At 43.4% G+C, this 14,802-nt stretch overlaps 1 protein-coding gene across 3 annotated transcripts in view; it reads right to left on the bottom strand.

Moving 5' to 3' along the window:
• The window catches only part of FYB1 (FYN binding protein 1), a 152,171-nt gene that overhangs the window by 81,439 nt on the left and 55,930 nt on the right, over window positions 1-14,802 (bottom strand). For 2 of the 3 annotated variants that reach the window (XM_032337555.1, XM_032337557.1), the window contains exon 2: window positions 13,511-14,672. In XM_032337555.1, coding sequence (XP_032193446.1) covers window positions 13,511-14,672 — 1,162 coding nt within the window. Of the gene's footprint in view, window positions 1-13,510; window positions 14,761-14,802 lie in introns of those variants that run through there. The other variant, XM_032337556.1, reaches the window with a different exon arrangement.

Here is a 14,802-nt window from a genome sequence, read left to right as displayed (position 1 = left end):
GGAGAGAGAGGGAGAATCTCAAGCAGATTCCTGGCTTAGTGTCAGCCCCAACACAGAGCTCAATCCCAGGACCTTGAGATCATGACCTGAGCCAAAATCAAGAATCAGATGTTCACCAACTGAGTCACTCAGGCTCCTCACTCACCTGTTTTACAATGACGTCTTTATTTGAGCATTTTTCCTTCCTCCCTTTCATAATGTTATTAAATTGGGGTCAATGACTTGAGTCTCTATGATATACCAGGAACCCATACATTTTAGCATGTCGTACATTTCTGTTTAATCCTCACAAAAACCCAACAACAGAGACTCATCTCTATCAACAGATGAGAAATCTGAGGTAGAGGGGGGCTAAGAACCTTCCTTGGGGTCCCACAGTAACTGCGGGAGCTTGTGCAGGACCCCGTGGCTCAGTGGCCACAAAGCCTCTCCTTTGAACGCTCCCCGATGAAAAAGAATCCCGTAAACAGTGCTTTTCAAAAACCAAAATGTGCTCCTGTCTTTATAATATATCTCAACTTCTCATAGGTCACTAAGAGCTCACGGTGCTTCCTGCAGGCTCTCCAATCAACTTTGCAGCAAGATTAAAAACAAGTTTCCAGCTTACAAAAATAGTGACAAGCTTGAAAAAAAACCAAAAAACAAAAAAACACTTTTTTTTTTTTTTTTTAAATCTATGCCACAGTCACCCTCTCCTTTTATCATTAGACTCACAGACGCAGGAATTTGCGGCATCAAAACCTGAGAGTGCTTTTCTTCAGACTCGTATTCCTTTGAAGAGCAACCAAAGAGCATTACAGAAGAAAGTGCCCTTTAGTTTAGGACAACTGCCTAGCTTTCTTTTTCATTGGCTTAATTTCTTGTAAGTGCTGTATTAACATAGGCCTATTTTAAAGATCAGATACGCACAACACAAAACACTGTTGAAGGGAAAGATGAAACTTGTTAGCAAGTGATGCTCTCTCCACGGTGGGAAAACTAGGCCAGTAGAATGGCACTTGAGCAGTGACCAGATGGAGAGCAGAGAATCTTCCAGAACTTCTGATCTTGTGCTTCCCTTAGCTGTCCTGGTCATTTTGGGTGGAGGGGAGTTTGAGGGCCCTACCCAGCATGGAGACCTTTCAAAGGACCAAGAGCTATTGCATGGGGCAGGACTCTGAGCTCCCTGGTCCCTCTGACCTCCCTCCATCAACAAAACAGCAGTTCTTACTGTGATACCTAGTTAGTCAGCCCTTCTAAGTCTGTTTGCCTTAGGGAGCACTTGCATCTTTTTCTTTGCCTTACATCCTACCAGTAGCGCTAACTATGGATTCTTAATTTGATGAACAGTGATCACATGTGCCATGTAAGAACCCTGTGCTGAGTACCCTGAAGGCCGCCACTTGGCAGAAGGGGAGAAAAAGATGAAAATAAAAGGGAACAGAGAATAGGAAAAAGGAAGGAAGGAAAGAGGGGAAGAGCGTGGCTGAGTCCCTGCTTACAGATGTTCTGTGCAGGGAGCACCACACTCTTCCAGGCTGACAGTCTGGGCCAGCTGGTCGGGGCCGGTCACCAGTCAGCTGATGCATACAATTTAACCACCCACTGTTAAAAGAGTGAACCAGCTAAAGCCCTCTAAGAGTTCCAGATACCCCTCAGTGACCCCCGGCCAGCAACTAGCAGGTCAGTGCCTGACATAGTAAAAAAACCTCCAGGATTCTGGTGCCAGCCATCCAGATGTTAGACGTTTGAATAGCACCTCTGTCCTTGCCCTAACTAAGCAAATTTTTCAGATCAGCTAGAGGATACTACCTGTTTGCTTAAAGAGATCACTCAGTCATTTCCTTGTTTGGATGTAATTACCGCCTTTCAGTGTTCTGTCTCAATGGGATAGCGTCGCTTTTGTTTTCAGATAAATACCAATGGCTTCGAAACCCTTCATCTCCCCACCATTCTCCTTCCGCCTTCCCCCACTGCGATAGCCCTCACAGCCTGCAGTGTTTCTTAACGCGTTCCAAGGACAACCGGTATTAGAACCATCCAGTGATGTGAAAAACTACCCTGGTTCCTGGGTCCCATGCGGCTTCTCGAACTAGAAACTTTGGGCCTTTTCTTATGCAACTTAAAATTTGAGAATCTTACAAACAGTGCGGTCCAATTTTGATGTTCCTTGCTTCTTCTGAATCTATGACACATACATTGTCAATCAGAATGTCTATCCCTTTTGGCCGTCTTTCTCCTTCAAGACCCATCTGGTGTCATAGTGTCAAAATGGCCCGGGAAACATGCAAGGAATGTTGGTTCACATGAGTGTCCTTCTAGTATTTTAATTCAGGAAAGAATCCGAAAACTTTCAAGTCCCAGTTCTGGTAGGCACTTTCTAGCACTCTAGTTTTTTAGGGATCTCTGGTTTTGAGTCACTGGAAAAAGACAGGAGGGTCAGGCAACTTAGCTATCACACCAAAGTGGAACAGTTCAGTTCCTATACTTCTACTGGGGTTGTCCAAACTGGCCTGGGCATGTTGTTTCTGGCAATATAATGTTTCTGGCCTGGGCATCTTGTTTCTGGCGATATAATGGCCATTAATAGTAATATAAAATAAAGCCACTTCCTCCCTCACTGGCCATCTCTCCCCGGAACATCTTCCACCTCAAAAGAAATGACAAGGTGACCCTTGAATAAAGAATTTCTCTTATATGCAAAGGAAAGTAATAGTTGAATGTAAGGGTTTGGATCACAGAGAGCTGAACTATTCTGAATAATAAACCAGAAAGTGTTCTTATTCTTCTCTGCCATTAAGAAGGAGGGGTTCAGGGACATAGGAAAAGAAAGAAGGTGAATGATAAGGGATGGGAGGGAATCCTGAGCTGTAAAACCCCTTTCTGCTTCTGAAGAATGGTGGTTACCAATATTCTGTTTTAAATTTCTAGCCTCGGTGCCGTGTAAAGAAACTTCTAGGTCTGACACCTTCACTGACGTCTGTCACACACACAAATGCCTTCAATGAGGGGTTTGCAGTGAAAACTAAGGAAAGACTCCAAGTCTTGTTTGGGTGACTGCAGTACAGTGCAGGGGCAGAGAGGCAATTCCTAAACTCATGCGAATTAGAGAGAGCTGAAGCCTGAAGTGACCTTGAGAATTCAAGCCACGTGCTCATTCATTGATCTTCTGTGTGGACCATTCGATTTTTCCATGAAATATGGGCTGGCATTTGGCATCAACTCTATGAGATTTTAAGGAGCACACCAGCAGCTTTTCTATTTTCTGCCTGACGTTTTCCATTTCAAAATTGTGTTGGCACATGTAATTAACCACTGTTTCTTAGTTCAGAATTCAACAACCTCTTTGATCCTCATGCCTCCATAAAGCTCAGCATTTTCTGTAGGTTTTACTAACAGGTTTCATTGACTCAATAAAGGGGATTTGTGGTGATGGTATGGAAGAATGGAAAAGAATAGGATTAAAAAAATAATCATAGCTTATGGGCGCCTGGGTGGCTCTGTTGGATGAGTGTCTGCCTTTGGCTCAGGTCATGATGTCAGGGTCCTGGGATCAAGCACCCTGTTGGCTCCCTACTCAATGGGGTGTCTGCTTCTCCCTTTCTCTCTGCCACTCCTCCTTCTCATGCTCCCCCCACTCTCTCAAATAAATAAATAAAATATTTTTTTTTAAAAGATTTTATTTATTTATTTGACAGACAGAGATCACAAGTAGGCAGAGAGGCCACCAGAGAGAGAGGAAGGGAAGCAGGTTCCCCGCTGAGCAGAGAGCCAGGCGTGGGGATCGATCCCAGGACCCTGGGATCATGACCTGAGCCGAAGGCAGGGGCTTTAACCCACTGAGCCACCCAGGCGCCCCTAAATAAAATCTTTTAAAAATTACAGCTTAGAAGATAAGAATGAAGAAGAAAGCAAGAATATAAGAGAGAGGCAGATGGTTGGGGGAGTGGTGGAGTGTCATTTGCTGGGTTGAGTGGCACAGGCCATCTGCCATAGACTGAATGTCTGTGTCTTCCAAATTCAAATGTTGAAATGTAATCCTCAGTGCGATGATGTAGGAGGGTGGCCTTTAGGAGGTGTTGGGGTCAGGAGGGTGGAGCCCTCATGAATGGGATTAGTGCCCTTATAAAAGAGACCCCAGAGAGTTCCCTCAGAGCTCTGCCATGGGAGGATGCCATGAGAAGACAACCAGGAAGTGGGTTCTCACCAGATGTCAAATCTGCCAACACCATGATCTAGGACTTCCCAACCTCCAGAACCGTGAGATAAATTCCTGCTGTCCCTAAGTCACCAGTATTTTTGTAATAGCAGTCTGACTAAGATATGACCTCACCTTGTAATAGTCCCTTCAACCAGTAGGTCCATTAGATAATCACTCAGAGTTAGTGAAGAAAGCACAAGTTCCCAAGAGGCAGATAAAGATCTAGCAGATCTAGAAACCGCATCTGCTTGCCTGCCACTCAGCCGGAGCACAATTCATTTCTCCCCAGAAGGACTAAGGACTCAAGGCTTCAGAGAACTCAGACAGCCCTTTCTACAACACACTGAGGTTTCCTGCCTACAAAACTGCTCTATTGGGTCCAGAAAAATTTTCTTTAAATTAGAGTAATATGAATGGTGGAAATTATTTTATAAATGTGATTTATCCTCCTTCCACATGAAACTGCTTTTGAAGAAATGGCTGAGGAGAAAATTGTGCATGTGCGTGTGTGTGTGTGTGTGTGTGTGTGTGTGTGTTTGTGTGTATATGGCTAAAGTTCTGGAGGGGAGAAGAAGGGGGTCCTGGAGAAGCTGCACTCGAAATCCCCAGTAACTGAGACTAGATGGGTACATTGATTTCTTTAAGGTGACAGTTTGGAAGAAAAATAGAAAATACTGTACAATTTAAAAACAAACCACCCCGAGAGGCTCTTGCAGTATCAATCTAGGATTCTTTCTCTACTTAAAAGAGTGGAGCAAAATAATCCCCCCCCCCCCCACAGAACAAAGGGAACAAATACTCCACAGACTTTGGTTACCTGAGGTATTTATCTGCCTTGCACTGATTCTAGTCGGGTTCTTGGTCGCCCGGTTGTACTCAGGATACCACTATGCAGATTGCCCTTGAAAACCAGATGAGCTACGTTAGGTTCTGAGAAGCAGAAGAAACTCCAGAAAAGAGTGGGGCTCTGTGGCGAGCCCCCTTGCCTGTGCCTGCTCAGACCTACTGCCACTGCTGGAAAGACATGTGCTGGGTTGCTGGGAGTGTGCCACAGGCTGAAGCAGTGGTTATGGTGGGCAGCCACGCAGCTGCAGAGGGACACCGGCTGCCCTCACAAATATAGACTTCTGTTTCTACAACACCACTTACGACTTTAAGGGAAGAAAAACCTCATATGGTTTTCTGTTCATATTTTTTTTTTTCTGTAGCCAGATGTCTCACCTTCAGTTACTTTTCCCTGATAGTATCTATCTATCACTGTTGGCTGTTCTGTTTTTTTCTAGCTTTGTTATGCCAGACAGAATAAAATATAAGCTTTTTTCTTTAGTGGCAATTTAAACGGAAGAGAAATATGTTTCTTGTCTCCTTGCTAGTGGTTAATGTGGCATTTTAAGTCTCCAACTTTCAGACTTTTTCCTCTCTTCCTTGTATCTCATATGTTGGAGAAATAAATAATCTAGCGCTCTAGATGGTTCTCTGGGCTTTAAAGCCTTGTCATAACTATCATGATTGTGCTTTCTCTAAAAGGAGAGGACACCTCTAGATATATTTGTAAAAACAAGTAACTGGATTTGGGCTCCTGAGGTGTAGTTCAGTCCTCCAATAATTGGAGTTAATTTTGGTGTTTTATAAGTTAATTTCATTTTGTTTTGAAAATAAAAAACAAATGTGCAAAGAGGTGCTTTAGCATATGAACCCCTAATATTCAGAAATAATTTTCAAAGTAGGAGCCTTTAGTGACAAATGCATATTGTGGAAATCCAATCCTTTAAAAAAGGGTTTTATTTGGCCTGGATTAGAAATAATTTTAATAGATTATATGAAGCAAGATATCTCTTTCCCAGGGAGCAGACTGAATTATAACATTTACCCCATCTTCCTATCTAGTTTTTAAAAAGTTTCAGTGTACAAAAACACAATTGAAAGTAAATCAGGAAGAGTCTGTGTGTATTTGGTTATTAGACTTGCATGTACTTGTGTTTGATTTTTAGATTTGACTTTGTTTTTAATTTTCCTTTCTCAAGTAAATTGCAATTTCATTTTAATGCTTTTTCCTCTCTGGGTTGGATGACTTTTTTTTTTTTTTTATACTTTATTTATTTATTTTACAGACAGAGATCACAAGTAGGCAGAGAGGCAGGCAGAGAGAGAGGAGGAAGCAGGTTCCCTGCTGAGCAGAGAGCCCTATGCGGGGCTCAATCCCAGGATCCTGGGATCATGACCTGGGCCGAAGGCAGAGGCTTTAACCCACTGAGCCACCCAGACACCCCTTGAATGACTATTTTAAGAATTAAATAATTTCAATCAAGTTTCACATCTATTAAATCATTTCATATGGATCTCTCCCTTGCTTCACTTTGACTGTGACCAGAAGACTCCTCAGATTCCTGGAGTGGTCATCTAAGCATCTTTGACCAAGCACAGTCCAGAGGATAGGACATAAGAAGTAGACACTCACTTCATTTGAGTCTTTTTTCTGCCTTGTTGAAGGGGGCGAAGTGATGGTCCCTTTGGAAATGTTGTTGACACCTAGATTATAGCTGAAATACTCAGTTGCTATGAAGTAAGGAAGGAGGGGACTTCCAGGACGTCCCCCCTCCAATTCCCAAATAAAATAGTAAAAACGAAATTAGGCAAGGTAAATATTATCCCAAAGTGGCGACTACATGCAAAAAAGGAAAAGAACACAGTTGGATAAATTTCACAAGGTGGTGGCTAGGAGAAGAAACAGAAGGCTTGGGTGCCATAGGAAACAAATAAAGCTTTCCACTTGTTCCCCACACCAGAAGCAAAACAGGGGGAAGACATTGATTTTAGAAAAACCTGTGAATCCTTCTTAATACACCCCAGATTGGTGAAGCAGCCTTGGGGTGAGTGGGCCTGCTGGGGAGGGTCAAGGACAAACCTATAGCATGAAAGCCCCAAACACCACGACAGGATCATACCAGAGGCAGAAGGGGGATGAGCTGCCGCCATTGGGCTTGCCCCGGTACAGGACCCCAAAAGAAATCTCAGAAAATGGAAGAGTACCCAGCCCTCAAGACCACCGCAGCTATTCTTTTGCTCCACAGAAGAGTGGATGAAAAGCAACACTCAGAGCTGGTGAACTTGTCCTACTGAATTAGACCATGTAGATGTGTTTGTCATTCCCTGGCCAGATCAAAAGAAATGGTGTGACTCCCTCTGCAGATGGAAGAGAAAATCCCTGAAAGCAAAGAGGCACATCTTCTGTCAGAAAATACTGATAAGGAGTGTCTGGATGGCTCACTTGGTTAAACGCCTGCTTTCGGTTCAAGTCATGATCCCAGGGTCTTGGGATCAAGTCCTGTATCAGGCTCCCTGAGCCTGCTTCTCTCTCTCCCCCTGCTGTTCCTTCTGTTTGTGCTCTCTCTGTCAAATAAATAAATAAAATCTTAAAAAAAGAAATCCTGATGATGGAATGATTGACACTGACAGATCTTGGCTAGGTTTTAAACCCTAAAGATAGAGATTCCTTTGGGGATACAGACAGAAAAGATAATCATTTTCAAAGGGGGGAATGCAGGGTGGGCTCAGACTTCTCCACAGTGAAAGTAAATGCCAGAATGTAAAAATAAAGACCATGTAGATTGCTTCTAAAAATGATAAAAAACATTAGACTTAAAAAAAAAAAAAAGCCCAAGGGATGCTGTTGGGATAATATAAATGGGAACGGGTTGCTCGAGAGAACAGGGTCTAGCCTGAGGAGCTGGTTTATCTTAGAAGAGCAGAAGTTGAGAACTTGGGGAGAAAGATGAAGAAGAGGAAGCTCTTAAGATTTTCGCAGGGGCTTGTGTGGTGAAGAGAGGGGACGCTCTTCCAGAGGCGTTTCTGTTTTAGGGTTCAACTCAGGTAAGGTGCCCAATTAATAGTCAGTGCTTCCTCAGAAGTTTCAACCTAGAAGAGAAGAAAGACCTACAATCTTTTTTTTTTTTTTTTTTTTAAAGATTTTACTTATTCATTTGACACAGAGAGATCACAAGTAGGCAGAGAGGCAGGCAGAGAGAGAGAGAGGAGGAAGCAGGCTCCCCGCGGAGCAGAGAACCCGATGCGGGACTCGATCCCAGGACCCTGAGATCATGACCCGAGCCGAAGGCAGCGGCTTAACCCACTGAGCCACCCAGACGCCCGAAAGACCTACAATCTTAAGGAAAACTGTTTTGCTAAGGACCGAGGAGGGTAAATGAAGTAGAGTGGACTCAGGCGGGAGCTGAAAGTAAGAGTGGACACCAGCACGAGGCGTCCCAGGCACCTGGACAGTGGGCGAGCAGAACCACATTGCCCCCTGAAGCCCACCCACACTTTGGAGACACTCCTTTTCCAGTCTGTGTACCACAGAGCTTTGACTCTAGCTCCTCAGTGTTCTGATGGCCCCATCTGGGAGATGATTCAGAAAACGGATCCTGGGATCCGTGTTTTAGGGTATCTTATTCTTAGACTCCAGCTGCACACTAGCGTACCAGATGCTTGTGGAAACGCTGCTGTAAAGAATCTACTTACCCCCTCCCCCAGTTTTTTAAATGTGTGTGAACATAGAATCCCTTTCCGTTGTAATGGCTAGAAGCAACACACATTGATGTAACATGATGTATAATATCTAATGCGGCAATTTTAGAGAATACGTGTAAAAAGAAAGTGAAGGGGAAGAGAAGAGACAGTGTAGGGTGTGTGGTATTTTGCTGCTGAAAATAGCCCAATGCTTTTAGGTTCCAAATTGCTGTTGGCTGGATTAGTTGAAGCGCTGCATGAGCAGATAGGGGGTGGGGCAGTGGGGGTCCGTGATGCCACTAGTCCCTTGCTAATGCCTGCTGGGACGCTGGCCTTACCTTTTCAGTGGTCAGGATGCTTAACTGATCATTCTTAAAGCTAATATATGGAAAGGTGAGTCTTAGTTTCTCTCCAGGATTAAGAACAAGGCCAGAAAAGGGTTGGACGGAATATTGCCCAGCAGATTTATCACTAACTCCACAGGCAAACCAGTAGTCAAGCCAAGGGATCTTAACAACTGAAACTTTGCTGGTTGGGTGTACACTGATGCTTAGAATGACCTCCTTTCACCACTGGCCCGGGAACCAAGAGGACCCAGAGAAAAGGTTAGTTAGTTCAGAGAACATTCAGATATTTTAGAATCTTTCTTCCTTCCTTCCTTCCTTCCTTCCTTTCTTTCTTTCTTTTCCTTTTTCTTTTTCTTTTTTTTTTTTTTTTTTTGAAAGTTTAGACTTTTGTAGCCCCATATGGTGGTTCTGGGGAAAAAAAGTTATTAGCTTCATGTTCAGTAAAACAATATATTATATTGATGCCTATGGTTTACCAGTAAGTAAGGTGAATAGATTTACAATAAAGACCCTGTGCGTAACCTTCATTTCTCATGGAAGCTTTAGTCAACTGTCTATTGACAAGGGTTATCTAATTTGTTAAAGTAATAGCTAGGCTATAGAGAATATTAATACTCAATTCTGATTAAATAGACTTTGACAGGATAACAAACTGAGCAACTAACAGGAATGTATTATTTCTATGCTCCAAATAGACAACGTTAAGCAGACCGGTGTCTGTCTCCACGTAGCTTATAGTGATATTTGTAGTGAAAAAACAAACGAACAAAAAACCAGGTGTTTCAACCAAAGAACACACACACACAGAGAAGGATGAGGATTCTTTGAGTTTCCCTCATGCTTGACTTATTATCTCATGATATCCTATGTTTCACGAGAGGGACCGAGGAGGGAGGATGGTGAGGCGAGGTATGGGCCTGGGATCAGAGAGACTTAAGGACCAGTCCTGCCCCTGCCTAGTCATGTTATAGACTTGGGCAAGTTACCTAACCTCTCTGAACTTCAGTTTCTTCAGAGAATTCTTATTCGATTTGGGTTCTTGGGAGGAGTGAACAGAGTGATGTGTATCTGGTATGCAACAAGTCCTCAACAAATAATGGCCGGTATATTAGACAAAGATGATAAAAGATGGTGGGTAGACATGGAGAAGAGGTTTAAGGAATTGGATGGGAACCTGGAAAGGAAGGAATCAGGGAGGTGGCTAAGGAAATAGTGTTAGAGTTATTAGATGAAAAACCTGCAGAGTTATTAGATGAAACATTGGTTAATTCGAACACTATCTACTTTCTAAATCTGGTATATTCTTAGTCTTCCTAAGTGGAAGGCTAAATTACTTAGTATGGTTTCATAAAAGCAGCAGAGGTGGGATCAGTCATCAGACCTGCCTTTTAAGAAATTCTCAGTGTTCAGAAAATAACATATATGCCAAGTTATTTTTTGTAGCATGGTTTTGAAAAGAAAAATCTGGAAACAATGCATAATGTTCAATCAGTTGGGGTGGTCATTTATTTATCAGAATATTATGCAACTCTAAGGAATTTTCAGTTACCTTTTTTTTTTTTTTTTTAAAGATTTTATTTATTTATTTGACACAGAGTGAGATCACAAGTAGGCAGAACAGCAGGAAGAGAGAGGGCTCGATCCCAGGACCCTGAGATCATGACCTGAGCTGAAGGCTGCAGCTTAACCCACTGAGCCACACAGGTGCCCTTCAGTTACTTCTTACTAAAATATGAAAAGATGTATAAAATTTATTATTTTTTTAAAAGCAAAGATCAAAGCATTGCACATAATATCTTCCTTCTGAAGTATAAAGCTGGGGGAATTAGTATCTATATTTATATTTGCTTACAAAAATCTAAGGAAACTGGAAGGATATGAAAATTAAGAAAAGAGGCTTTTGTAGGGCAGAGGCTGGGAAGATCCAGAAAATGACAGAGAAGGACTGTATGCCATTTTATACTTGTTGGGTTTGTTTTCGTTGTTGTTCTGTTTTTGAGCCAGATGTAATTTCTATTTAAAAATAAGTTAAAAAAATGTTGGGGCTGCCTGGTGGTTCAGTCGGTTAAGTGTCTAGCTCTTGGTTTTGCTCAGGTCAGGTTCTCAGGGTCCTGAGATCACGCCCTGCTCTGTGCTCCGTGGAGTGTCCTTCTCTCCCGCTCCCTCTGCCCTTATCCCTTCTTTCCCCCTTTCTCTCCTCTCAAATAAATAAATAAACAAAATCTTAAGAAAAAGTTAAAAAAATTCAAATGCTTACAAAAATGCAAATGCTTTAAAGGGGTGTTATTCATAATTTAAAAGTTAGAAATCAGATTGCTTTGTCCTGACACTAACCAGAGGACTGTTCAAATCAAGAAGGACTGAGTTTTGATTGTGAAAGAGGTGGATGAAGAGGAAATAGGGTCCCTTTTGGAGCATAATACCTCCCGAGGGACCAGAGTTAGAGGTGCAGGACATTATGGGAGGATTTAGAGTCTAAACTGTGTCTATCCTGGGGGCAAAGGAGCAGTGGGGATGGAGGTCAGGATGGGGGGAAAGGGAGAAAGCGGGCAAGCATCCACTCTGCTTACTAGGGAGTCTTGTCTGGGTCCCTGGGAACCCTGCTGCCCTGAAAGTCAGCGTGACACTGACCGTGCCAGAACCATCAAGCCAGAGGACTTCATTAGCATTCTAACATCATCACACCAGACAACCAGTGACTGCCACCCGAACCTGGTAGCTGAGTGGAAATAAAGATGCAGCACATGGAAGGAAACTCCCAAGGATTTCTGCTTAACACAACTACCATTTCCCTGGTCTGAAGTTAGAGCTAGAAGATGGAGGCTATGAGAGTTAATTGTTTATCCCAGGCACAGAAGAGCTAAGGAAAGGGGTCTTTTAGAAGTTTTCACAAAAATAACATTTCTGAGTTATGGACCAGTATTAACATGAGAAGGTGACAGATGAGGAGACACAAGTGTAACGGCTGAAACTTTCTAGAAGACGGATGATTGTGGCATCACTTCAAATGTGCTTTCTACATGATAGATTAATGGGGGATTACATCACTAATCTGTTGATCAACAGCAAGAATATTGGTCTATTGCTTGCTGATGCATTGCAAATGAAACATTGAAAGATGCCTTTGTAGAGCTGGAAAAAGAAAACAACCATTATACCTAGACCTTCTTTAAATAGTTTTTTAAATAGTTTTTTGTTTGTTTTTGTTTCTTTTTAAAGGTTTTATTTATTTATTTGGCAGAGACAGTGAGAGAGGGAACACAAGCAGGGGGAATGGGAGAGGGAGAAGCAGGTTTCCCACTGAGCAGGGAGCCTGATGCAATCATGACCTGAGCCAAAGGCAGACGCTTAATGGCTGAGCCACCCAGGTGCCCCCCTAGACCATAGTTTTATAAATAAATATAAATATATTATATTTATATAATATAAATATTTTATTTATATAAATTACTATTTATATTTATATATAAGTATAATAAAATGTAATTCATATATTTATAGCATATATATATAAATTATTATATTTATAATATAAATATAAAATAAATGTGTCTAGTAGTGGTGTGGTCCCTGTTCCACTATGTATAAGCATCCTTTCTCCACCTTCCCCAATAATAAACGATAACTGCACATTATTGGCCTAAAGTGTTAATCATTTCAGGCATAAGTGAGCTTCTGTCATCACTGTGTGGGGTTATAAATCTTTACCAAGTCATTCAGCATCAAATTTTAGCGTGTGCCATAGGATTGTCACATCTTTGGTAGGATATGAAACTATTGTCCCAGAAGGGCTCTAATGTGTCCCTTTGTCTGGCTTATGGTCCTAGCTCTGTACTATTTGAGGAATCAGCGAAGTTCAGAAAGCTTTATATTGAGAAATAGGAAACGGTTAAAATATAAAACAGAAAGTGGCATTTCGGGAGCTCTGCTCATCTCTGGTTTGAATATTGGGCTTAGGAAACACATGATGACTTTTTGGACGTTGCAAATCGCTTGACATTTTGGGCCGGTTACTTTGTTGCAAGGGGCCAGCTTCACCCTCCAGTTGTGACAGTCAAAACTGCCTCCAGACACGGCCAAATGTCCCCGGGCACCAAAATTGACCCAGTCTGAGAACCCCCGACCTAGAGGTCTGTCATCTTCCTGTGGTACTAAGGGTAACACACCTCAGTCTCATTGAACAGAAATGAAAGCCGGCTAAGGATGTAAATGAAACCAAAACCACTTATCAGTGAAATGGATATATTTCCCTCCAGCCCCCAAAGGTGGGCCCCGACCCATTTTCACACGGAACTGAGAATTTTTACCTCTCAGACCTCCCACTAAAGCAAAAACAGATTGCCAAAGAAAAGTCACCACAGATTCAGGAGTACCAGGGATGGAATCACTCCTGGGTATAATTTTTCCCCCAGAAGGTCAAACAAAACCTCTGCGGCAGAACACAACATGTTACTTAGGGAATGAGAAAAATACTCACTGTTTCCAGAAGTGGCTTTTCGGAATTTCGTCAGGTCAACGTGTGGGGGTCTGCTGGGTTTTGGCGGCGGCGGGCCCAAGGCAAACAAGGGAGGCAGGGGCTTCTTCTTGGGGGTGGCTGCATTCTTGTCTCCCTTTTCCTTGTCTTGGCTTTGGCTCCATGGCCCCGTTGTTGCCAACTTAGAAGGCATCTTAGGGAACTTGGCAGAAGGAGTCCCAGGGGCCGGCTCTTCCTGATTCATTTTGTTCAAGAAGATGTTCTTAGCAGCATCTATCTTCCTTTCTTCTTTTTTCTCTTCAGCATTTCTGGAGAGGCCCGGGCTTCCTCTGTTGGCAGCAGGCTTCAGAACCACACCAGAAAAGGGCGAACTGGACATCTCGCCTCCGAGGTCTTTAGTTTCCTGGTCTTCCCTTGCTGGCTTTAAAGGACCGGTTTTGGCCTTGGCTCCTAAGGGAGCTGGGGGTCCTTTCTGTAGAGACACATTCTTGGTGGGGCTCTCATCTTCATGACTGTCATCAATACTCAGGGATGGCTTCTGGCCAAAGGCGGGCTTGGGAAAGAGGGGTTTGGGGTCATGGTCTTGTGAGGCCGACATAAACTTGCCTTTAGCCCCAGCCAGCTTGGGGAATGCTTGCTTCTGCTCTGCTTCCGGGGCTAGAGGATGAGACCCTGGCTTGGGGCCTGGTGGCTTTAAGTCATGGTTTTGGTTTACACTGTGAGGCGAAGGCTTATTCCCAGGGGGCCAGGGAAAAACAGGTTTGGCATCCTCCTTGGGCACAGTGACAGGCTTGGGGCCCATAGGTTTCGGAAATCCCACTCTCACCTCAGGGTCTCTGGTGGCCGAGTTTGCCTGCGGTCCAAATCTTTGGCCCACTCCCGTCGGCTTTAGAAATGGGGGCTTGGGCTCCTTGTCAGGCTTTTCCTCAGATGGAGGTTTCACCGCCAAGGGTGGCTTTGGGGACCCAAACTTAGGTACGTTGCTAGGTCCTGCAGGAGGGCTGGCATTTCCTTGGTTGTCGAAGAGATTCTTTCTGGCCTGTACTCCTGAAGGTGAGTTTTGCCCAGTGACTTTGAAGGGGCGGTTGCTGACAGAGACCTCTTCTGTGGGGTTGCCCCCTGCATTAAATTTCGCCATGAGGGACTTCACATCTGCTTTTGTATCCTACAAGCACAGGGAACAAAAACTAGCTGAGAGCCAGAAGTCTTAATTGCACAAGTTAAAATACTCCACTCTACAGGGCTTCCTGGTTTGAGGCCTGCCCTGTCGCTGATTGGTTAGGAAGACATTGTAA

The sequence above is a fragment of the Mustela erminea genome, chromosome 3 (assembly GCF_009829155.1).
Source record: "Mustela erminea isolate mMusErm1 chromosome 3, mMusErm1.Pri, whole genome shotgun sequence".
In the NCBI taxonomy this organism is placed as follows: Eukaryota; Metazoa; Chordata; class Mammalia; order Carnivora; family Mustelidae; genus Mustela; species Mustela erminea.
Note: the sequence above shows the minus strand (reverse complement) of the source record. Positions and strands in the feature narration are given on the sequence as shown.